Source organism: Ahaetulla prasina, chromosome 4 (assembly GCF_028640845.1).
Source record: "Ahaetulla prasina isolate Xishuangbanna chromosome 4, ASM2864084v1, whole genome shotgun sequence".
Classification (NCBI taxonomy): Eukaryota; Metazoa; Chordata; class Lepidosauria; order Squamata; family Colubridae; genus Ahaetulla; species Ahaetulla prasina.
The window spans coordinates 40245600-40270599 of record NC_080542.1 but is presented as its reverse complement, the minus strand read 5'-3'; the positions used below and the strand labels follow the sequence as shown (position 1 = coordinate 40270599).

The following is a 25000-nucleotide window of genomic DNA, read 5'->3' as shown; positions in this document are numbered from 1 at the left end:
GTCTGCCAGATGTTATCAAGGCCAATTACTGTCTGCAGGGGCTCCTTCCACAGCTCTTCAAAGAGCTGGTGTATTCTTAAATCTAACCACCTCTGTAGCTGTGAATGAATGTCTTCATTTCTTTGTCAGTTAATAAAAGTTAAGTTTTAAATGAGAGAGATCTTTTCTCTCTACTGCTTCTAGATATGTTAATACTGCAACCATCAGAATGAACAAAACAAATAATGATCTTTAAACTATGGAGAAATCAAGATTGCTGGAACCACATTATGCTAAACCAACTGACCAAACAACGAACAAAAATAATATTTCTGGCTTCAGAAAAGAGATAGGCTAGAGACATATTTTTCTCACCAAAAGATGCTTGTGGTTTATACCAGACTACAAGGAATTTATAATAACATATTGTATACATCTTGTGTTCTAAATTCTAGATGAGTTGATAGTGTCTCAAGGAAACTGATTCTGTGCTTGTTCATTAAGTGTTAAACTTGTAAAAAAGAAACATAAGCATTACTACAAATATGCCACAATCTCCTATAGACCAGGGGTCTCCAACCTTAGTAACTAAGGTTTGTGTACTTCAACTCCCAGAGTTCCTCAGCCAGCAAAGCTGGCTGAAGAACTCTGGGAGTTGAAGTCCACAAGCCTTAAGATTACTAAGGTTGAACAACAACCTCAAAACAAGTATGCATATGTGTGGTTGTGGTCCCATTGTGAAGATGTGTTAGATACCAGAATATTGTAAATAGACTCCAGTTCTGAACCAGGAAATTCTGGCGTTAAAAACTCCCAGTATCATTACATTCATTTTCCTTCTTCCTTTTCATAGTACCACTATAGTCCTGCACAGCTAAGCATCTAAAACAATATATTTGTTGCTATGGCAACTGTTGTCATTGCTTGATGGTCAGTGCCATTCTATAGAGATCAAATTGAAGAGGCGGAGGTACTGCTTAGATGTCCCATTGCACTGTGTTCCTCCTGTCAGTTATTCAGTTCCCCTTGATTAGTTATTTCCTGGGATTGGACCCTTGTTGCCATGATGGGACCTACATCTCCTAGCAACTAGAAGCACAGTTGCCTTTAACTTGGCAACGTTGGCCTTTCCTCTTCCTAATAAGACCTGGAGGGGCATTTCATTTCATCACCTACCCAGGAGAACAGGCATTGTTGTTATAGGATGGCAGCAGCTGATTTTAACCTAATCCATCATTATTTTCCAAAGACTTAGATAATGTCAATATCTTTCTAAAAGAGAAAAAAGAAACCAACTGCTTTTGTAAGAGAATATGTGTGTGTGTGTGTGTGTGTGTGTGTGTGTGTGTGTGTGTGTGTGTGTGTATGTATAATTTATTTATTTATATTATAAATTACAGAGAGAGAAAGGGCAAAAATGAGGAATTTTAAAAATTAGAAAACATAAAAATTTAAACATAAAATTTCTTGAAGTAATTTTATATGCATGTATATATACATACATACATATGTAGGTATGTATAATACAAATTTAGTGCTGTTTATTTGTAGTCTCCTTGGTGTTCTAAACCAGAATAAACATTACTTTTTGCTTACAGACCATTGTTTAGTTAAAATACCCTATATTTTCTGTATCTGAGATGAGGCATAACAATTTTTAGAGTAGAAGGTGTGGTAGGCAAACTAAATTTGTTCTTTTTGAAGCTAAAAGGACCAAAGATCTATTTTCCTTGCCTTGAAACGACCTCTGCAGGTCAATTATAAAATAGCACCAATTAGGGCCGCAGAATTGGACACATTAATCTTTTGATGGGAGAAAACTATACAGATATCCAACTACTAATTATCAGATGTGGAACTCAACTCTAAGAAATAAAGGGCCCTCCCTGTCTCTCTTTGTTAGTTTTTGTGTGCACAGTTGTATAACACAGACAGAACTATAATCAATCTGCTGCAATCCCAAACCAGAGACAACCATCGCATTCTGTACTTCCTCTTCATTTCTCAGTGGCTTCATATTAGCTCCATATTTACTATTTCTTGTCACTTGAGTTATTTTTAGAGATAATGGCTGCATTCACAATGCACACTAAACCAAGAGGGCTTGGCCTAACATGTTGAATTAAAAAGTTCAAGCAAAAACACGGAATAACTGAATAGAGCATTGTTCAAAAAATCACTGGCATATCAGCCAAATATGGCCTATAGTCTAAACTACTTTCATTAAATAATAAGTCACCAGCTCAATTTTCTATTGTTCTAAAAGATGGGAGAATTCATATTAAATGGATCTATAAATATTTTATAGAAATAAACTTCATTTTTAGATCAGATTACAAAATCAAATATATGTGTGAAAAACATTAATGAATTAGTGCAGAGAAGAGAAACAAAGATGATTAGGGGGCCTGGAGGCTGAAACATATAAAGGGCTGCAGGAATTGGGTATGTCTAGTCTAGTAAAAAGGAGAACCAGGGGCGATAAGTAGCAGTGTTTCAGGGGCTGCCACAAGGAAGAGGGAGTCAACTTATTCTCCAAAGCACCAGAAAGCAGGACAAGAAACAATCGGTGGAAGCTAATCAAGGAGAGAAGCAACCTAGAACTAAGGAAAAACTTCCTGACAATGAGAACAATTAACCAGTAATGGTTTCTCTCCAGAAGTTGTGGGGGCTCCATCACTGGAGGTTTTTAAGATGAGATTAAACAGCCATTTATTCAGAATGGTATAGGGTCTCCTGCTTGTGAAGACCTCCAAGATCCCTTCCAACCTGGTTATCTTGTTATAACTACACAAAAATAATTATGGAATCCAGTCTCTTCCTAGAGATGAACATAGGTCCCGCCACAGCATTTCAACCAAGTTGAGGTCAAGACTTTGACTGAGCCATTGCAACACCTTCATTTCTTTTTCAGACATTCAGCTGTAGCTTTGCTGATGTGTTTGGGATCATTATCCTGATGCATGACTCACTATTTATTTATTTATTTATTTTGTCATAACAATATATGTAGGTATCATACAAAAAGATTATATAATATATAAACACATATATGAATAAATATAAGGAGGTATAAGCATATATGTATATAGGAAGAAGAGAAGAAAAACAATAGGACAGGAACGGTAGGCACGTTTGTGCGCTTATGCACGCCCCTTATGGTCCTCTTAGGAATGGGGTGAGGTCAATATTGGCCAAGCTTTAACTGTTGGACAGATGGTCTTACATTTGACTCTAGAATATTTTGGTATACAGAATAGTTCATGGCCGACTCAATGATTGCAAAATGCCCGGGTCATGGGGCTGCAAAACAAGCCCGAACCATCATCCCTCCACCATCGTGCTCCTAAAACTTCAATTTTTATCGAGGTAGTCACACTTGCTGATGATAAATTGATCAAGGCCCTTGATTAGCAGCACCTGCTAGCTACTTAGCCTCTTCATATGTATGAAAACAGTAAGGGTGTACTTAGCTTTTCACACATGGCTTCTGCACATTGGCTTTCTTTTTATATAATAAATGGTGTCATAGTGCAATATGTCATGTGATGTTCAACTAAGGTTGCATTTACCTATTTTTAAAGAATAAGTAAGGACCAGGTGAATTTTTATGATGTCCTGATATGTAAAACTCAATACAGAACTCAAAGACGGTGTTTCTTTTTCACATCACTTATCTTTACATATAAGTGTATGAATCTGTAGATGTGTTTGTGTGTGTACAGCGTACAAACACATATAAAATCTCTGTGTGTATATCTGTGATGGGCAACAATATCTCTAATAAATATTTATTAACAATTAATCAGTGGAACAATTTGTCTCCAGAAGTTGTGAATGCTCCAATACTGGAAGTTTTTAAGAAGACATTGGACAACCATTTGTCTGAAATGGTATAGGCTTTCCTGCCTGTTGGACTAGTCCAGGGCTCTCCAACCCTGGCAACTTTAAGCCTGTTGGATTTCAACTCCCAAAATTCCCCAGCCAGCTTTGCTTAAGTCCACCAGGCTTAAAGTTGCCAAGGTTGGAGACCCCTGGACTAGAAGACCTCCAAGGTCTATTCCCATTTCCATCCCTTCTTTTTCTTCCTCAAAAGAGTGGAATATGGGGTCTTCTAAGCATAGAATTTCCCTCCCTGAATTCAGGGAGGGAATTGTTGCTCATCACCCATACACACAATGGTGATAGTTAGATAGGCAGAGATTGCAACTTAAATATAAACAAGTTTAAGATAATAACAAACATCAACATATCTGAATCAGGGAATGCCAGATTTTTAAAACGTACTTGGAGGAGGTTCAAAATATTTACTGTTACTAATGTCTGCTTTAAACTCTATTCCACTTTCCCTCCATAACCCAATATAAGAAGATAAAGGCATAATATGGTTCCACATCGGTCACTCTCTCCAACCAGGCGTTCTTTAATTCTATACCACTATATTTGGATGTAGTATGACTCTCATCATCTCCAGCCATTAAAGTGGAATGTAATAGGATTTGTATTTAGGCCGTTTCTGGAGATTTCCTGCGCTTCCGCCATAGGCATACAGGTAGTTTTCTAACCGACAATAACGCCCCTCTGCTTAACGCCCATTACTCAAGGCCGCACCCTTTTCCCCACCCACTCAAATGACATCACCAGCTCGTGGTGAAAAAGGCGGGGCTTCGAATCCTTTCTCTTGATTTGCCAATGGGACAGCCTGTCAGAGAGTGGAAGTGGAAACAATGAGCTTCTGAGGAAGCGGAAGAAGCTGAAAAGAAGCCGAGGGCGGAAGTGACTGCGTTTGAGGTTTGGAATTGGGGAAAACGGGATTCCGGTAGGCAGGCGGTGGACTGTTTTCCGCGGCGGTCCCGCAGGCGGGAGCGGGTAAGTATAAGGATTTGTTTGGGAAAGAAGAAAACCAATCCCTAAAGCTCCTTCCAGTTTTAAATTCTTGAGGGAGCCCTTTTAATTTTCCCTCCGTCACACATAAGAATGGCTTGGAAATGGGGTTTCTTAGCCTGGCCAAGCCAAATGAAGTTTCCATGGTCTGGAGCAGTCTATCTCTCACTACCTGTTGCTGGTAGACGAGGACGTGAGAAATTCTTGGCAATTAGATCACTTTGTTGGAACTAGAGTGGTGTCTGCTTTGGTTACAAAAGGCTGCGCTGGGTTTGGGACTTGTTGACAAGAGTCCTGTTGCTTTGCTTTGAGGATTATTAGGAACTGGAACCGAGTCCTTGACCTGAGGACTAAACAACATAATCACTGATATTTAAACAAAGCTATGGCGATAACAAGGGATGGTGCTGATTATGGTGGGCGTGACATTCCTCACTGGGAATGCTTCTTTTTCCCCTTTAATATGACTTATTTATATTTGATGCCACAGTATTTGAAATTTAGGTAAAGCATTCATGCATGCAATCATTTTAATATGTTTTATGCTGTATATTAAAAGAACAAGGGTGTCAGATTTGTATAATGTTTTCTAGCTCAGGGGTCTCCAACCTTGGCAACTTTAAGCCTGGCGGACTTCAACTCTCAGAATTCATTAAGTGTTTAGTTATTTTCATACATAATTAGAGTCATTTAATTATATTGTATCTTAAATCTTAATTTGGTTTTTAACAGCTAAACTTCCATAGTAATTAAGCCATTTTTCCTGATACTCAGGATTCTATTTGTGCCTAATTGCATTGTTTCCATTTCAATTCTAAACTATTATCTTGAAAAAAATCTATAAACTGTACAATGCTAAATTTTTAATCTAAAACTCAGTTAAATATCATATTGTAATATTGGTCAAAGCTTGTAACACTTTTTTTTTCAAATCTTCAATTCTGCATGGTTGATCAGTATTAGCCCTGTTAGGCTGCTTCACACAGCTAAAAGGGGTTAAGGAATTAGCTTGATTATGCCCAATTTCTGGATATAACCCCAAATTGATATTTGTATTAATTGATGTTGAAGGTGTATTAAAATGGCAATTGAACAGCCATTTAATTTTTGCACTTCTCTAACTTGCAAAATCCTTTTCATTTTCTGTTTGCAGCTGCAATTTTCTTCTGAAGCGAAGAACAGTATTCTTTACATTTTAATAACCGACTTGCTCAAGGATTTCTCAGCAGATGATGATTTAAACTGACTGTTTGAATCGAATAGTTCAGCTGCTGTAAAAAAAGAAACCTGTTTCTTTCTCTGGCTGAAATATTTCTCTTTTTCAGTTACAGCATTGTTTTCTGAGTCTCATCTTTCTATTGGAACTTGTGCCATTGTTGTAGGCCATGGCAGGTCGACGTCCTAATGGGCCAACTATAGGCAAGATCTGTCAGTTTAAATTGGTGCTCCTGGGAGAGTCAGCTGTTGGGAAATCGAGCCTTGTCTTGCGCTTTGTAAAAGGACAGTTTCATGAGTATCAAGAGAGCACAATCGGAGGTAAGTGTTACAATCACTGATAAAGCTGTTCGGAATCTCTTTGAAATGTGGCCTTGTATGATAGTCAGCAAGTATTTGTCATTAAGGAGTTCTTTCTAAACTAACCTGTATAGAAAATTTTCGGGGATGGGCACAATTGTTAATTCCGGCTGATACCTTCCATCTGTCTTTGAATCATCTAGCATACTCTGTGTGTTGGACTACAACTCCCAGAATTCTCTAACAGAAAGTCGTGATTGCTGGGAATTCTGGAAGTTGGGAAGCAAATCTAGATGGTAAGTTGTTATTCAATGGACTATGCCTATAGCATCCATTGTGACTACACAATAATGGACAGATAGACAAATTTTCTTATGATACTTTGTATGAAATGTTGGATCCAAATGAGTTCCCTTAATAATATATTTTCTGAATGGAGCAACTTGGCAGAAGGATTGAATTGTCTCCAGGAAATGCTGAAATTAGGATTATTTATTGCATTTATGCCTGGCATAATCTAAAAGATTCTGGATGGTTTATAACAGATATGGATACAATATAATAAAATAAAAACAAAAATCAGCTATATAACATCAGAAATCATGCCTAACATGTTCCAGAAGTCCCTTTGAGATTTTTTTTAGCTGTGGTTCCAATTCAAGTGGAAAGAATAAAAACAAAAAAGACATTAAACGTACTCAGCCATGCAGAAACCTTGCTTTGTTAAAGTGTCATATCTGGCTTGACGCCAATAGCTACATCATTTCTGTTCCTTTTTAAAATGTTACTGTGACAAATGCCAGGCACATTGTATACCTTGGCAATTATGTACACAAGTTTAGCAGAGCAAGCTTTTCTGGCCAGGTTTGAGTTGGGTCTTTTTGACTAGGTAGAAGTGAAGAATCTGAAGAGAGTAAAAATAAGAATCTATTTTTATGTGGCTAGGAACCTGCATTCTATACATACTGAGATAATAGAATTAAACTAAGGCTTGTGCCTCAAACATTACATTTGTAAATCCCACTTGCCTGATGCCACAAGGAAGATGTGATTAGTTTGGCTTCAGTCACACATAGTCTGCTTTTTCTGTACTTCATGATTTGAATGAAAGTGATAAATGAAGAAAAAAATCAGAGTAATAAAGCACTTAATAATCACCTCAGACAATTCTTAATCACTTCACATTGGTTTGGTAATTCTGGACTGCCAAATATAATAAATGTTGCAATTTTTCGAACAGATACTTATATTATAGATCTGTTTGGCACTTAGAAAAAGAGTTAAAAGCTTTGGAAGCAGCCACTAGAACACACCTTCCATTGTTGTTGATATGTTTAATTTTCAGTATTATTTAGAAGGCACCTATATTTGATGGGACTTCATGTGAGCTCAAGACCCACTTTTGCATCATTGATGTATGCCAATTACACAGTCAAAACTTGTGTATGAATTGATACTCAATCCAGACCTCTGTCTGCAGGAAAAGTTCCCCCACACCAAGCTGCTCTCCCAACTAACATAATTTTCACAGTGAAGTCCCAAAATATTTTACAATTAAACCGTTTCTCTCTAATCACAATTTGTTACTGTGGCTTGTTGTAGGTTAATTTATTTTAACTTTATACCGTAAGTTCAGTGTAGCTTTGATTCATTTTTCTCAATAAATAAGCAAATACTGCATGTTGGTTTTTGATTCATTTGTTTAACTGGGTTTTCTTTATTTAGTTTTAGGATTTCTGTGGAGAGACAAGGGTATTTTAGGTCATATTTAGGCATAAATATTGAAAATTCAAAAGGTCAAATGTTAAACCACTGTTCTTCATTAGCAGAGTTATGTTTCAACTATGTCAGTGGGAAAAAATGTCTTCCACATATATCACTGGGAAGAAAACTTCAAGTATACAGCAGATGGGTAATTATTGGGTCAATACAAACTGTAGCCAAAAACTGGATGCTTTACAGGTGAAAAAAGCTCTTGTTTCTATGTAAAATATAGCCACCTCGAGTGGACAGAGCCTCAATTCCTCTTCTGACTATTCTTTACATCCTTCTGTATTCCAGCTGCTTTCCTCACGCAGACCATTTGCTTAGATGATACAACAGTCAAGTTTGAAATCTGGGATACAGCTGGACAGGAGCGCTACCACAGCTTGGCCCCCATGTATTACCGAGGGGCACAAGCTGCCATAGTTGTTTATGACATCACTAATATGGTAAGGCTTTTATAGACCAAGTCCAAAATTATTCCACATGGGCAACAGTGTTTCTTTTCTGGTTTCATTTTCCTTGAGGATATGATATCCCAGGCATATATGAATGCATCCATTGAATCAATGGCATTCTAGGAGGAACCCCTGATGTAGAATAGTTTGAGTTTCGTCCCATTTCACTTTAATATTGGGCCTAGCTTGTACAGTGTTACCTTTCAGAGCAGTACAGTTTCAGACAGCTTATTCTACAAAGTTTCTCTCTATACAATATTTAAAGATACAATGGAAGAGAAGGCAGGCTAAAGCCGTCATCTGCAGCATGAAGTGATGTAGCATTGACATTACTTTTTGGCCTCAGTAAGAACTAAGCCTCACTTAAAACTTCTTTAATCAGGTAGTGGAAATAAAATAGACAAAGATGTCCTGCTGCAGAGGTGGGCTGCTGCCAGTTCGGACCAGTTCTGGCAAACCGGTAGTTCCAACCACTGCTTGGGCCCACTCACCCGTCCTGGCGCTGTCCTGTCCTATATATCTCACTCTCTGGCTTGCTTGCCTCACCCATGCAGCCCAGCTAATTTGACATTGCCTGCTGTACTCACTGCGGCTGCCTGAGAAAGTGTGCTGGAAGCCACACGCATGAAATTGCAGTGTGTTTGAAGTGAGCATGCATGCGCGCACTCACATTTTCAGTTCTGCACTAGGTGAACTGGTTGTTAAATTATGTGAAGCACGGCTCTGTCCTGATGTCTATAATTCTATTGAATGGTCATGTGTTGACTTAATTTATTTATGTTAAAAATGAAAATAGCCCAAATTTCACAAAACTGCCATATCTAGAAAGATATCAGTGTTTTCATGAGTCTGGCCATTTTTAATTTTAAAAGTTTTAAACTTTTAGCTTAAAAGCATTGGAGAATGTGCATAGGTCATGTTGAGTTGTTAGATTTTTGTATTCTCAGCTTCTTTCTCTTCCTGGGGACATTTCATTTGCAGTCTTGGTAACGCTGATGGTGCAGGAAGAGAAACAAGCTCAGAGGTATAGCTGAATGCTATTTTCATAGGGTGTAGCTGTTTATTTATTCAGTACGTTTGTACTTCCCATTAAAAATATCTGAAAGAAGTTTATTAAGTCTCAGGACATCTAAGCTTTCCTACACTTTTGAAGTTAAAATCTAACAATTTGATATTTTTGTATTAACTTTTTCATAAACAAAATCCCCTCAAAAATCATTTACATGTATTAAATCTTTAATTACTTCTGTGCACATATTTTATCTCCTCCTCTCTTGTGGGTAAAGAAGAATTCATATGAACTAAGAATCATGGTTCACTACTGGAATGGTAAATCTGCAGCCCTTCAGATCCTGATCTGAAGTTCGTGGTATCTCTTGCCATTATACTTCAGAAGCTTTTGCCCCTTGGATAGGTGTGTGGAGGAAATCCATTCTGTGAGGCCCAGTTTGTCTCATACATGGTAGACTGCTTGAAGCATTTCCCCAGTCCAAGTGTGAAGGAGTCCCATAACTCAAAAATACATTGTATGAGATATCACCTATCTTGGAGCAGGAGGTGTATATATGTTAGAGTTCCAGGAGGTGAGAATTATGGAGCTGTTCTTGCTCTTCATAGGATACCTTTGTGCGTGCCAAGAATTGGGTGAAGGAATTGCAAAGGCAAGCTAGCGCTAGCATCGTCATTGCCCTGGCGGGGAACAAGGCTGACCTGGCCAACAAACGAGCTGTTGATTTCCAGGTAGGTGAGGGTATTTTCTATTGGGAAATAGTAGCTTTTCCTTCTGCAGTGTTCTTTTCTTTTTCTATACAAACAATAAATACCTTAAGATAGTTTAAGAATCATAAGATAGTTAAGTACTGCTTTTGTCCAAACCCAATTGTATCCTTTTCAAATTTCACTCTTTGCATAAGGACTATTAGAGGTGCCTTATCAGAATAATTCCTCAACAAAATGTTTTGACGGGGGAAGGATCTAATAGATCTAATGCCATAAGCCAGTGTTGGCGAACCTTTTCGGCACTGAATGCTGAAATGGGAGCACGTGTATGTGGGGGAGCACTGGAAACCGGAAGAGCAGTTCCCCAGAGTGCATGCTTGCCGGGAAGCTTGAGTTTCCAGTTTGCGCATGTGTGCAGGTCACATGTCTTCCGGTTTCTGGCATGCATGCGAAAGCCAGCATGTGTATGCTGGAAACTGGAAGTTCAGCTTCCCGGTGCATGCATCCACGCCAGAGAGCTGCTCTTCTGGTTTCCGGGCATCCCGTGGGCGCGAAGACCAGCTGACTGGCAGGCATGTGTGCGCCAGAACCCGGAAGAGCAACAAGCAACGGCTGGCGTGCCTGCAGAGATGACTCTGCGTGGCATCTCTGGCATAAGTTCACCATCACGGCCATAAGCTATGAATCAAGAAAGCCCTTAGTCGTATTTCATTTTCGTTATGAATTTGCTACTCTGTCCTAAACAGGTTTATGGATAAAATTTGATGTGTTGTTTTTAACCATGATTCTTATACATATTTTCAGCAATCAACAAAGCATTTCAAAATACCAAAAAATATAACTTCATGAACAGTATTGATCTGCTAATTTGAGAGAAATTTTTTAAAACTTTTTAAAACTTTGTTATTTGTTATTTACACACTTACAATCCAAGGGTAATACTAACCTATTTGTACTTTGAACTACTGCAGCTAACTTGTGTAAAGCTGCTAGATTTAGCAATTTTTTACTTTTACTTTACTTATTTTACACCTCTTATTCCTTGGTTGGTATAAACTTGCATGTAATCACAAATTTATTAAACTAGGCATGAACATCTTATAGCTTGAATCCCCTTGTTGTCCTGGAATCATTTTTTTGACTATAACTGGTCAACATTCTCCTCCTCCTCCCTTTAATTTGGAAAGATGATGAGTTTACAATAGCACCCCCACTTTCAAGGTTTGCAGCAGAAGTGAGTTTAAACTGATTTCTTTAATCCCAGCCAGTGAAATAAGACATACTATTTGAAAAAAAAAGCAAAGAACTGTAGATCAAGCAAAGAATAACAGATCAAAGAACTATTTTCTCCAAGATTCTTCTGCTCATCTTGGCTTAAATTTCAGGGTAATTGTAAAGACTGTTGAGAAATGAAATGGAACCCTTTGTTACCTCTAATATGTACAGTAATTATCACAGTCAACCTAATTTTGGGAATTATTAAGCATATTATATATTAACACATATGCCTGGTCAATATTTCTATATTTTATTTGTCCCGTAGTCCCTCTTTGGAAATGTGGGTGGCTAGAACTTTTCGATCAAAGCTTGGTAGAGGGACTGTGTTTATCATATTCCCAATATTTTTTAATGACATTGATATGGTCTAGCTATAGAAGAAGCCAGTCAAGCTTAGAAAGGTTAAATGCATCTCTTTGAAAATTCTGATATTGCTGACATGATTGCTTACAGGAAGCCCAGATCTATGCAGAGGACAACAGCTTGCTGTTTATGGAAACATCAGCGAAGACAGCAATGAATGTGAATGAGGCTTTTGTGGCAATAGGTTAGTCAAAGGGAAGAGAAAGGCAGCTTGAGGAGGTTATCTTCTCCAACTACTGCCATGGGCTACACCAAGCAAACTCTTTCATGGATAGTAATCTAAGTTATCAAACACTCTGCAGCATTTTAACAATATATATTTGTGGTAAGCTGCAGACCTAAGCAAAGGAGGACCTTTCTGGTGTTGGGTAAGAGCATAGGCTCTAAATTTGCAGCCTTGCATTCAGAAACTTGCAAGAGGGAAAGAGAGACAAGGCAGGAAATGGAGAAATTAATAGAAAGGTGGGTGTAAAAATAATGGGTTAAATGACAGACTGAGTCAAGGTAAAAAGAAAACACGGGAAGCTTATAAACTATGGAATAAGAAGGTCCAAAAGCTAGAGTAAAATGAATAGCTTAGGAGCATATCTCCCTAAAGTGTATCTTGGGAATGTCCCTCTCCCACTGAATTACAATAGGTATATTGGGCAGGATTAGCCAAGAAAAAACTGACGATTTGAGTTAATCTCTTCCCCTACAACCATTTTTTTTGGTGGCTTTTAATTTTTCCCATGGAGTCAGTTTAAGAGCTAAGCTCCTAAATATACCCTCCTCTCTCCCCCCAGCAAAGAAACTTCCCAGGAATGAACCACAGAGTGCAACAGGAACAGCAGGCAAGAATCTAAATGTCAGCCTCCAGGAGAGTACCCAGTCCAGCAAGGGGCAATGTTGCAGCCACTAAGGATTCTTGTCTGGCAGCTCCAGTTGGAATGTGTCTGAATCAATTGCACTTACAGAAGACCAGCTGCCAGGATCTTTTTCCTTTCTCCTCCATTGAGATTTCCCCCCCTCATAGAATGGGGGAGGAAAGCATAGCAGAGGCCATTCCTCTTCTGAACAAACAATAGATTTGTTTTTTTAAGAAGTCTTTTTTAAAATACAGATGAACAATGGCACTCTTCTACATCTTTGTGGGTGGACAATGTGTGCTTTCAAAACCTTGATCCCTCTTCCTTTCTGCCTTTTTATCTTCTGAAGGGATGTATACTCTTGCATTTGCTCAGAGCTCCCTGGAAGAAGGGACATCCTTTCCTGAGACAAAATATGTCTATAACATCTGCTTGGTTGTTTTTTAGGGTTATACCCTAAAGAAAAATAGAAGCTATAGCCAAGGGAGGCTACATAAAATAGGAATGAGTTGCAGGAATACTATGCACATTTTTCTTTGGAAGTTTGGTTCAGAAATTACATACAAGCCTGTAAAAGACTATGTTACAGAAACCTGAAGGTAACAGTGATTTGAAGCTGTAGTATTGATAGATTGAGAGAAACCCATAGCCTCTAAGCTTTGTATTGACCAAATTTGTAATTATGAATGTTTTTAAAGAACAATAATAGAAACCTGATTTTCCTCTTTTGTATTATAGTTTCCAGCATTTAACAAATCAGTATCTTTTAATAACATATACCAATTAGTCCTTTATCCTTCTTAGGTTTCATTGGACTTTTGGTATGCCAAATCTACATTAACCTATTATTTACATATTGGATGTAATGCACTAATTCAGCCTGTTAAATATATAAAATGATCATTTTTTACAAGTAACATTATGCTATTAGTAACTATCAGGATGTAGGGTGTGTCAGCGAAACAAGTTAGTAGAGTGCATTCAAGCTGGGGAAGGGAGCAATGATAGGTATTTTCATATACACAACATTACCAATATTGGTAATGCAAAAGGGGTTTTGTTTCTGAGCTAGTGTCCAGGGCAATTTTTGTCTTATGCATATTTGTATTTAAGATTGTACATCAGTATCTTCAATACAAAGCTCTCGTTGTGTATGAGTTAAAAAATAAATTTTTATAAATCAAGTGTTGAACATATTTGGATCGTTGTTTTTACACATCAGCTTACATAAATACTGGTAACTTTTGACATTTAGTTTTTGCAAGGGTTTTATAACTTTGTTTACCATGACTCCCTAAAATGATCAATCATTTTTGCAATCATTTCCTCATGAACATAACTGATGATTTAAAGAGGGTTAAGACCGGAAAGGAAAATAAAAATAAAAGATGGGTATCTTTCATCACATTTTTGATAGATAGATCATTGTTAACTTTGTCCTAGCATTCAACAAATTCTTCACTGAAAATTATCCATGTATCATAAAGTGGTCATATTCAGAAATAGCTCTGCTTAGACAATGCTCCTATGCTTTCCTTTCCCAGGGCAAATTTGATCAGTTTTTATTTTAAAAAAAACAAAACCAAAAAACCCTCCTACAACTCTACACATACACCCCTTCCCCTAATTGCTTGAGGATCATGACCCACACTTTGAGAATTCATGCTTTACCGTTTGGAAATCTGAAGCACTAGGCATGAGTTTAAATGGACTCCAGAGGATGGTAGAGGACAGGAAGGCCTGGAGGAATGTTGTCCATGGGGTCGCGATGGGTCGGACATGACTTTGCAACTAACAACAACAACAATGTACAAATAATGCTAATCTACATTGTTTAAATTCTCCACTATTGTAGAAATGCTACATTTTTATTTTATAAATATGAGAAATACATAGTCCTTGCAGATTGTCCATGGAAAATAATTTTTTTCCTTTGGAATTTCTAGAGTGCTGAAAATTAAATTAGGGGGGTATATATATGTAAAAAAAATAAGCATCAACTATATTAATTTGATATAATGAAGGGAACAATAGGACAGGAACGGTAGGCACTATTGTGCTTTTATGCACGGCCCTTATAGTCCTCTTAGGAATGGGGTGAGGTCAATAGTAGACAGTTTTTGGTTGAAGATTTTGGGATTTTGAGTAGAGACTATGGAGTCAGGTAATGAGTTCCAAGCATTAACAACTCTTGTTACAGAAGTCATATTTTCTGCAATCAAGTTTGAAGCGGTTGACATTTAGCTTGAATCTATTTTTTGCTCTTGTAATAATTCCAATCTTCCAACAGTCTGATGGACCCTGAATTGCCCCCCCCCCCCGTTTAAACAGTTTGAGGACCCATGACTTAAATATTCTTGGATGGTATACATTTTCAAGCATCTTTCAGCTGTAGATCTAAACATTAAAGGAAAGCTGAAATACACATGAAAATTACTGATAAGTTGAAATTTAAACTATAAATTTTGTTAAATACTCATATCCTACAAAAGAAGTCTATCCTTGGCAGCATTCATTCCATTTTACAAATGGATGAGATGTTCATTTACAACCAATGTAAAATCTGAAAATTACAAAGGAAATCAGAAATATTTATTCTACATATTTTTCATTCTTTGTTGGTTTTATATTCACGGTTCTATATTCACGTTTAGAAAAACAGCATTTGTCTTTTAAAAAAATAAAATATGTTTCCCATTGGACAGCTGCCTTTTCCCATTAATGTACAGAAATACATTCCCCAGCATGCAACTGATGCCAGGGAGCATGCGTAATAGTGTTCAACAACCATAGACAAAGGCCCCTTCTCAGCTTCTGAACATGCTCAGTGGTAGCCACGCGCCCACGCCGTCTTGCAGGGTCTTGGGCATCATGGCGGAGACAGAGGTCTCGCAAACTACCCGGATCCCGCAGACTAGCGCTCCTTCCTCCGCCACCTCCTCTGCAGTTACAACGCCGCCGGTAGTAGGGGGAAGCGGAGCTGGAGGAAGCACCAGTGACCCGGTCCGTCCAGGATTAAGTCAGCAGCAGCGCGCGAGCCAGCGCAAGGCGCACGCGCGGAGCTTCCCGCGGGCAAAAAAGCTGGAAAAGCTGGGAGTATTTTCAGCATGCAAGGTACGGGGGCCTGGAGGAGACAAAAGAGTTTGGGACTTCGTTCGGGTGTGTGGACCAGCCATCGTTGGATATTTTCTTCCGGACAAGATGCTGTAAACCTAAAAAACATAAACGCATGCAAATTCCTGCCAGTTCATGGGTTCAAGATTTTATTTATGGAACTATCCCGCGCCAGTCTGGGCCCTTCTCAGTAGCCGGCTTTGGGATATAAGGAGTTGCTCTACAAATCGGTGGTTCTTTGGCCTGTTCGGCTATTCTAATGGGCACTAGGTGGCTCTCCAAAATCTAGACAGGTCTTTTGCACCCATTCTAACGACCATCCCTTGACCAGTAGTAGTAGGAATTAAAAAGGCATATAGTCTTGCTTAGCTATACGTCCACATCAATTTAAAATTTAAATCAACGTACATATTTTAATCACATCCATCAAATGCTTCCTGAGAAACATACCTACCTAATGAAGATACATTTATTTATCTAAAAGAGAGAAATTCTGTTCTTCATAAGGTTTAGAGTTATCAAGATATTAAATGCCACAGGTTTTGCAACCTGATATCCTTAGTTTTAGACCGTATTATTTACCTTATTTGCCCAAAATATATTAAATACACTTTAAAATGCATTTTTTAAAAAATCTCTTCTATTTGATTAGGAAAAAACACTATCAAAATTAGATTTGACTTTTTCCCTTAATGAGAAGAAAACTAACAAAGCTGATAAAATAGGAAACAAAAGTAGAGTGTGGCTTGTATAGAAGGCTTGATTTGCAGGTTATTGAATATTCAACATATTATAAAGTAATTTGCAGTATTTATAGTGAAAGTATCTTTGAAGATACTTGCTGTGCCATGATGACAGTGTGGTGCCTTGGAGGGGGCTGCACATATACACTTCTCGGCATCCCCTTAAAGAAGCTGCATCTTTTCCTGACTTGCACTGTACCATTCTGCATCCTTAGAGCACATATAACAATACACAGAGAAGGTGTCTGAATGCATTCAGTAATAACCATTAGCAGAGTCAAACAGGATGTTAACAGGATATGAAGTTGCATGCATTTTTCCACCTCAAGAAATATCACATTCACCCATTTTATCAGTAACAATATTATGAGGCGCAAGAGTACATGTGGGAAATGAGAGAAATCAATTTCTGTTTTTTCAGAAGTGAGACAGAAAACACTTTATGTATCTCTATAGTCGTTTTGTGTCGAAAGGCCGTTATTTTTTTTTTTTAATAAAATGAAAAACAGAAACACTCAAAGACATTTGAGAAACATTTTCTGCAATAATGCTGGAGTAATGAACATTCAACACAGATTTACTTTATAAAGTAGCTTTATGAGGCAGCACATAAAGATACACTAAGGGAGGAAAATTGTGACCTCCATATATTATTGGAAGACAACTATTGCAGATCATTGCCTTAGTTAGCTGGAGTTGATAGGGACTAAAGTCAGAATTACCAACGAATGTAATTTTTAGAAGTGTCAGAAATGAGAAATTGTACACAGGGAAGGAACCTATCTATTTTAATATATTTTATTTAGCTATATTAATTAGATTACTTTAAGCCCAAGCATGGAATATAAATGTTTATGCAACTCAGTAAAATTAAACAGGTTCTTCTGTCGAACTTATTCATAGAGATATTTGAAATGTTCTTATCTCAATGTACTTACAAAGCTGTCAGGTTCATATTTGTTTTCTTAGTATCCTTAAATTATATTTCCTCCATAATATATAAAGCTGCCATGTTTTGTATAGTTCAAAAAACTAAGCACTCATAATTCACTTCCAGGAAGTCAGATAAAGGCTATATACAGATAGTCCTTGAATTTCAACCCCAATTGAGCCAAAAACTTGGTTGCTAAGCAAGACAGTTGTTAAGTGTGTTTTTTTCCATTTTATGACCTTTCTTGCCACAGTTGTTAAGTGAATCAATGCAGTTGTTTAGTTAGTAACATAGTTAACTGAATCTGGCTTCCCCATTGACTTTGCCTGTCAGACGATTGCAAAAAGTGATCAAATACCCTCAGGACATCGCAACTGTCATAAATATAGGCCAGTTAGCAAGCAACTGAATTTTGATCATGGAGGTATGCAACCATCAAAAATGTGAAAAAGGGGTCATAAGTTACTTTCTTCAGTGCTGTTGTAACTTTGAATGGTCACTAAATGAATGGCTGTAACTACAGGACTACCCGTACTCCTATCAGTGTTGATCACTTTAGTTACCATACCTTTTAAATTTAATGCTACTTCTTTTGTATATAGAATAGAATAGAATAGAATAGAATAGAATAGAATAGAATAGAATTTTTATTGGCCAAGTATGATTGGACACACAAGGAATTTGTCTTGGTGCATATGCTCTCAGTGTACATAAAAGAAAAGATACGTTCATCAAGGTACAACATTTACAACACAATTGATGGTCAATATATCAATATAAATCATAAGGATTGCCAGCAACAAGTTATAGTCATACAATCATAAGTGGAAAGAGATTGGTGATGGGAACTATGAGACGATTAATAGTAGTGCAGATTCAGTAAATAGTTAGACAGTGTTGATGGAATTATTTGTTTAGCAGAGTGATGGCCTTCGGGGAAAAACTGTTCTTGTGTCTAGTTGTTCTGGTGTGCAGTGCTCTATAGCGTCGTTTTGAGGGTAGGAGTTGAAACAGTTTATGTCCAGGATGCGAGAGGTCTGTAAATATTTTCACGGCCCTCTTCTTGATACGTGCAGTATACAGGTCCTCAATGGAAGGCAGGTTGGTAGCAATTATTTTTTCTGCAGTTTTAATTATCCTCTGAAGTCTGTGTTTTTCTTGTTGGGTTGCAGAACCGAACCAGACAGTTATAGAGGTGCAAATGATAGACTCAATAATTCCTCTGTAGAACTGAATCAGCAGCTCCTTGGGCAGTTTGAGCTTTCTGAGTTGGCGCAGAAAGAACAGTCTTTGTTGTATATATTTATACCACACCATTTAATCCTGTAGTATCAATATTTTAAGGTTTACGGTCTAATATTAGTTTAAAAGTTCACACATATTTTAGTAAAATAGGTAGTCTTTGGTTCATTTAGTGACTGTTCAAAATTACAATGGCACTGAAAAAAGTGACTTGCTATCATTTTTCACACTTATGATCGTATTACTATAACCATGATTGTGTGATCAAAATTCAGATGCTTGGCAAATGGTTCAGGATGACTCAATGGATTGAGATTAGTTTATCACTGCACTCTAGCCATGTTTGATTTGCATGGCCTGGTAAACCTAGCATTATCCATGACAGTATATCTCCAGCCAATCAGGGGCATCATGAATGAGGAGTGAATCATTAGTTATTTCAGTTGTTAGTGTTACAAGTAGTCAATAATAATAATAATAATGATAACAACAACAACAGAGTTGGAAGGGACCTTGGAGGCCTTCTAGTCCAACCCCCTGCCCAGGCAGGAAACTCAACACCATCTCAGACAGATGGTTATCCAACATTTTCTTAAAAATTTCCAGTGTTGGAGCATTCACAACTTCTGCAGGCAAGTTGTTCCACTTATTAATTGTTCTAACTGTCAGGAAATTTCTCCTTAGTTCTAAATTGCTTCTTTCCTTGATTAGTTTCCACCCAATGCTTCTTGTTCTACCCTCAGGTGCTTTGGAGAATAGTTTTACTTCCTTTTATTTGTGGCAACCCCTGAGATATTGGAACACTGCTATCATGTCTCCCCTGGTCCTTCTTTTCATTAAACTAGACATACCCAGTTCCTGCAACCGTTCTTCATATGTTTTAGCCTCCAGTCCCCTAATCATCTTTGTTGCTCTTCTCTGCACTCTTTCTAGAGTCTCAGCATCTTTTTTACATCGTGGCGACCAAAACTGAATGCAGTATTCCAAGTGTGGCCTTACCAAGGCATTATAAAGTGGTATTAACACTTCACGTGATCTTGATTCTATCCCTCTGTTTATGCAGCCCAGAACTGTGTTTGCTTTTTTAGCAGCTGGTTGTCCACTAGGACTCTAAGATCCCTCTCACAGGTACTACTATTGAGCAAGGTACCACATATACGGTACCTGTGCATTTTGTTTTTGTTTTTTGCCTAAATGTAGAACCTTACTTTTTTCATTGTTGAATTTCATTTTGTTAGATAGCGCCCAATATTCAAGTCTGTCAAGATCCTTCTGTAACTATCTTCTGGAGTGTTGGCTATTCCTGCCAGCTTGGTGTCATCTGCAAATTTGATGAGTTTCCCATCTATCCCCTTGTCCAAGTCATTGATGAAGATGTTGAAGAGTACTGGGCCTAAAACAGAGCCTTGGGGTACTCCACTGCATACTTCCCTCCATGTGGATGAAGTTCCATTGAGGACTACAGGTTGAGTGTGGTTGGTCAGCCAGTTACGAATCCATCTGGTGGTAGTGCTGTCTAACCCACATTTTCCTACTTTATCTAGTAGTAGGTTGTGGCCTACTTTATCAAATACTTTACTGAAGTCCAAGTAAATTATATCGACAGCATTCCTCTGGTCTACTAATTTGTCACTTGTCAAAGAATGCAATAAGATTAGTCTGGCATGATCTGTTTTTGACAAACCCATGTTGGCTTTTGGTTATTACTTTGTTTGCTTCTAGGTGTTCGGTGATTCGTTGCTTGATTATCTTTTCCAGAATCTTCCTTGTAACAGTTCATTACAACAGTTCATTTAGTGACCGTTTGACATTACAACAGCACTGAAAAAAGTGACTTATGACCATTTTACACACTTACAACCTTTGCAGCATCCCCATGGTCATGTGATTTATATTCAAATGCTTGACAGTTGAGTCATATGACCATTGCTGTGTCCCAAGATCATGTGATCATTTTTTGCAACCTTTGACAAGCAAAATCAATAGGGAAGCCAAATTCACTTAACAACCGTGTTACCAACTTATCAACTGTAGTGGTTCACTTGACAACTGAAAGGTCATAAAATGGGGCAAAATGTCTCACTTAACAACAAATTTTGGGCTTAATAGTGGTCATAAGTTGAGGAATACCTGTACAGGAATTTTATAGTTTTGTGTTACTAATTCTAATAGTCTATAGCTTTTTATATATTGATGTTTTCTACCATACATGTTTTATACTCTACTATAGTGGTTCTTAAGTAGTATGCCATTGCACAAAGACATACCATGGGCTTGTTACTATTGGGCCTCAAGATTTTTGTTACATTATTTTTAAAAATATTTTATTGTATTATATAATGCCTTGGTAAGACCGCATATAGAATACTGCATCAAGTTTTGGTTGCCATGATGTAAAAAAGATTTGAGACTCTAGAAAGATTTGAGATTTGAGGCTCTGCAGAGAAGAGCAACAAAGATGATTAGGGGACTGGAGGCTAACATAAAGAATAGTTGCTGGAATTGGGTATGTCTAGCTTAATGAAAAGAAAGACTAGGGGAGACATGATAACTGTGTTCTAATATCTCAGGGGTTGCCACAAAGAAGAGGGGATCAATCTATTATCCAAAGCACCAGAGGGCAGGACAATAAACAATAGATGGAAACTAATCAAGGAGAGAAGCAACCTAGAACTAAGAAGAAGCAATTTAGCAACTAAGGAGAAATTTCCTGATAGAATTATTAATCAGTGGAAAAACTTGCCTCCATAAATTGAGACTGCTCTAACACTGGAGGTTTTTTAAAAAGAGATTGGACAATCATTTGTCTGAAATGGTATAGGCCAGGGGTGTCCAAACTTGGTCCCTTTAAGACTTGTGGACTTCAACTCCCAGAGTCCGTCAGCCAGCAAAGCTGGCTGAGGAACTCTGGGAGTTGAAGTCCACAAGTCTTAAAGGGACCAAGTTTGGACACCCCTGGTATAGGCTTTCCTGCCAGAACAGGGGGCTGGACTAGAAGACTCCACAGTCCCTTCCAACTCTGTTCTGTTCTGTTCTGTTCTGTTCTATTCTATTCTATTCTATTCTATTCTATTCTATTCTATTCTATTCTATTCTATTCTATTCTATTCTATTCTATTCTATTCTATGTATATTCTATATAATTTGATACAATGCAGATATTTTTAAAATTGCAAAATTTCCTCTCAAACCTTCCTTGTATTACATATTCTATATAAAATTAATAATTTTCTGATGTGCCTCAGAACTAGGGCTATATTCAATATTTGTGCCATAGATTCAAAACAGTGCTGTACTATATTACAGTTTTATAGTCTCAATAGAAATTTTAATTATAAAACACACATACACATTTTACTAAAATACTAATTTTATAGCTTTTTGTTAATCATTCTAATTTTGTTATTTTGCATAGTTAGGAAACTAGATAGTTCGCAGAGGAAGTCATTGATTAGTGATTATCTCATTTAGTCATCATTCACTGTGAAGACAGTAATGAGAATATAAATTTACATCTAAAGTCGCACTTATGATCTTTGCTTGTCTGTAAAGCAAAGGAAAGTTGAAATAAGATCATAAACATAGTTTCTCTTAGTAACTGCTTTGCTTAATGATCAAGTTGTTGGTTCCAGTTGTGGTTGCCAAATGAGAATGACAGTAATGCTAATATTAATTTTTGTTGGTCACTGACTCTTATAAAGGTAAAATTTCATTGGATTAAAATGCACTCAGTGACGTCACGATGCTGCGGTTCAGGAAAATGGAGCCCTGTTTTCTCAGATCGAATTTTCATTTCTGGAAGCTGCTAGAGATGATGTCTGACCCTGGAGAGGTTGACTCTGTAGAGGGGACACCGCTTGGGGTAACGGGGAGAAATGCGATCTCCCATTATGGAAGGAGGAACCCCTTGAATTTCGGCAAGAAAGAGACTGGCTGTAATGGTCGGATCCGGAGAAGTGACGTCCTATTTGAATGGTGAAAGAAGCAAGGAGTGAAAAGCAGCAAGAAGTTTCAGTGGCTAGATACGGGACAGAGTGAGTTCCTGGGCTGCTTCACTAATCTATCGGAATCTACAAACTGATTGATAAGTGAGTCTCCAAAGAGGGGAAAAGCAGCACTTTGGCATTGGAGCAAAGTACTGAGAAGAAGGTTGAAAAGAGGAAAGAGGGTGATCAGAAGAGTTGAAAGGAAAAGAAAGAACTTTGGAAATTGTGATAAAGATCGTGATTGAACTTGTGGTGATTGGGAGTGAATGACTGGAGGTTGCGGTCACAAAAACTGAAATGACAAGATTTGGAGTGTGAAGTGAAGTGACAATGACAGTAACGGTGCATATTAGCAGAAGCAGACATCTTGGACCTCGGACTTAGAAAGTAGTGAATGGAAGTGGTGTGGACTGTAATGAAGTAGGAGAGTGACAGACTTGCTTAAAATTAGAGGAAGACTTTTGAGGGGGAAGATTAGTGGCCAGATGTGTATATTGTCTATATTGATTATTTAATAGTAAATAACATAGTGTATACATAGATTTTTTATTATCTGATCCTTGGTAGTATCAATATAGTATAAATAGATAAATTAATTAATAATTAATTAATTAAATATATTAAATTTACAGATAAAGAGAAAAGACTGTACTGAATTTGATTGATAAAAGTTAGTTTTAAATAGTGTTAAATAATTTATATTTTGATCTTTTTTCATTTCTTTGAGGTATTATATTTTAGTTTATTTAGATATTGTTAAATAAATTTAGAGTGAAATTGTTAATGGTATTGTTGAGTAGAACGGTAGAATTAACTACATTATCTAATTATTTGATTATCTTAATTAATTGTAAAATTTAATTGATGGTAAATTAGGTGAGTAAGGTTATAAAAGTAAGAAATATTTAATAATTACTAATGGAAATATAGTTTTTGGAGAGGAAAGGAATTAGATATTTTATGGTTTTGTGGAAGACACTCTTTGGGAAATTGGATATGACAAGTACAGTGACAATTACAAAAACTGCAAAGAAAATCACGCGAATGACTGCCTCTCCAGCAGGACAGAAATTGATAGGAGATACGTTGGATGCGAGAAGGCAGGATCTGCAATGAATTTACGAAGTATGCAGACAACACTAAATATGATTCAGGAGGTGATTTTGAAAATTCAAGAATCAATTGGAAAGAACCATGAAGAACTAAAGAACGATATGGGTGAAGTAAAAGGGGACATACGGAAATTAGATGATAGAATGGGAGAAATATAAGAGACAATTGCCAAGAAGGAGCAAAGAACAAAAACAAGTAATAACAGAACAGACAGAAAAAATAACTAGATGAGACAGTAAAGAAATTGATGGCAACAAACCAAGAGCTCGAAGTGGCAATAACGTATCTTGAAATGGACAAATCTGTGTTCTACCTAAGATTCCAAAATATATTAGAAAATAAAGAAGACCTCCTGAATCTTATGATAGAATTGTTGGCTGATAATTTGAGGATGAATAGGATTGACTTGCAAAATGGTATTGATGAACTGTACAGAGTGCATATGAACTATGCATGGTGACATAAGTTGCCACGTGAGATACATGTATGATTCACAAAAAACAAAACAACTAGAGATGAAATTTATAGGAGAACACGGGACACATCGCTGACGTATAAAAGGAAAGAGATACTGACTTTCAAATAAATACCTAGGAGAGTAAGGGAGCAAAAGTGAAACCACCACTTCCTCTCTTCCCAACTTGTTAAATATAAAATAATGTTCTGGTGGTTTATTCCAGAAGGCTTGCTAGTGACTTGGCAGAACAAAAAAATTAGGTGGGAGACGCCAGACAAGGCCCAGGAAATTTATGATCAATGTATAGCAACAGATGAGGAGAGGGAGAATGGGGAGAAGATAGAAGATAAGCGTCAGGAAGAAGGAAAAGAGTTGAAAATTGAATTACAAGAGAGGATTGAAGGAGAACAACAGGAAGGAACAGGGGCGAGGTCGAAGACACAAAGTGAAATGAGACTAACGAAAGGAACTAGGGCCATCAACAAAAGATAAAATGGAAGAAGAAATCAAATTAATTTCAATTAATATAAATGGTCTAAACTCTCAGGCCAAAAGGAGGCAAGTTCTATCCAGACTCCAAAAATATAACACAGACATTGCAGGTTT

The 25000-nt window shown here is 37.4% G+C and overlaps 2 protein-coding genes across 8 annotated transcripts in view; both read left to right on the top strand.

The window, feature by feature from the left end:
* Nucleotides 1-4713: 4713 nt before the first annotated feature.
* On the top strand, nt 4714-13992 carry RAB5C (RAB5C, member RAS oncogene family). 2 transcript variants are annotated; one of them, XM_058182229.1, is made up of 6 exons: nt 4714-4848; nt 6189-6399; nt 8440-8591; nt 10218-10340; nt 12051-12144; nt 12746-13992. In XM_058182229.1, exons 2-6 carry the CDS (start codon nt 6249-6251, stop codon nt 12859-12861), a joined length of 636 nt encoding a protein of 211 aa, XP_058038212.1. In that variant the 5' UTR covers nt 4714-4848; nt 6189-6248; the 3' UTR covers nt 12862-13992. The 2 variants fall into 2 exon arrangements, with proteins under 2 accessions (XP_058038212.1, XP_058038211.1); XM_058182228.1 differs by having other exon boundaries at nt 4727-4848; nt 6195-6399.
* A 1417-nt stretch (nt 13993-15409) lies between these two features.
* Nucleotides 15410-25000, top strand: part of KAT2A (lysine acetyltransferase 2A) — a 45709-nt gene continuing 36118 nt past the window's right edge. For 3 of the 6 annotated variants that reach the window (XR_009155014.1, XR_009155013.1, XM_058182098.1), the window contains exon 1: nt 15412-15922. Coding sequence is in view for 3 of the 6 variants with exons in the window: in XM_058182098.1 (XP_058038081.1) it covers nt 15629-15922 (294 nt within the window). In the remaining 3 variants the exon portion in view is untranslated. Of the gene's footprint in view, nt 15923-25000 lie in introns of all 6 variants that reach the window. The other 3 variants (XM_058182099.1, XM_058182097.1, XR_009155015.1) reach the window with 2 other exon arrangements.

Excerpts from the sequence above, each read along its gene's own strand:
- RAB5C (XM_058182229.1), top strand. The coding sequence starts at position 6,249 with ATGGCAGGTCGACGTCCTAATGGGCCAACTATAGGCAAGATCTGTCAG. Across the intron at positions 8,592-10,217 it reads TTTATGACATCACTAATATG|GATACCTTTGTGCGTGCCAA; the intron begins GTAAGGCTTTTA and ends TGCTCTTCATAG. Across the intron at positions 12,145-12,745 it reads TGAGGCTTTTGTGGCAATAG|CAAAGAAACTTCCCAGGAAT; the intron begins GTTAGTCAAAGG and ends CTCTCCCCCCAG.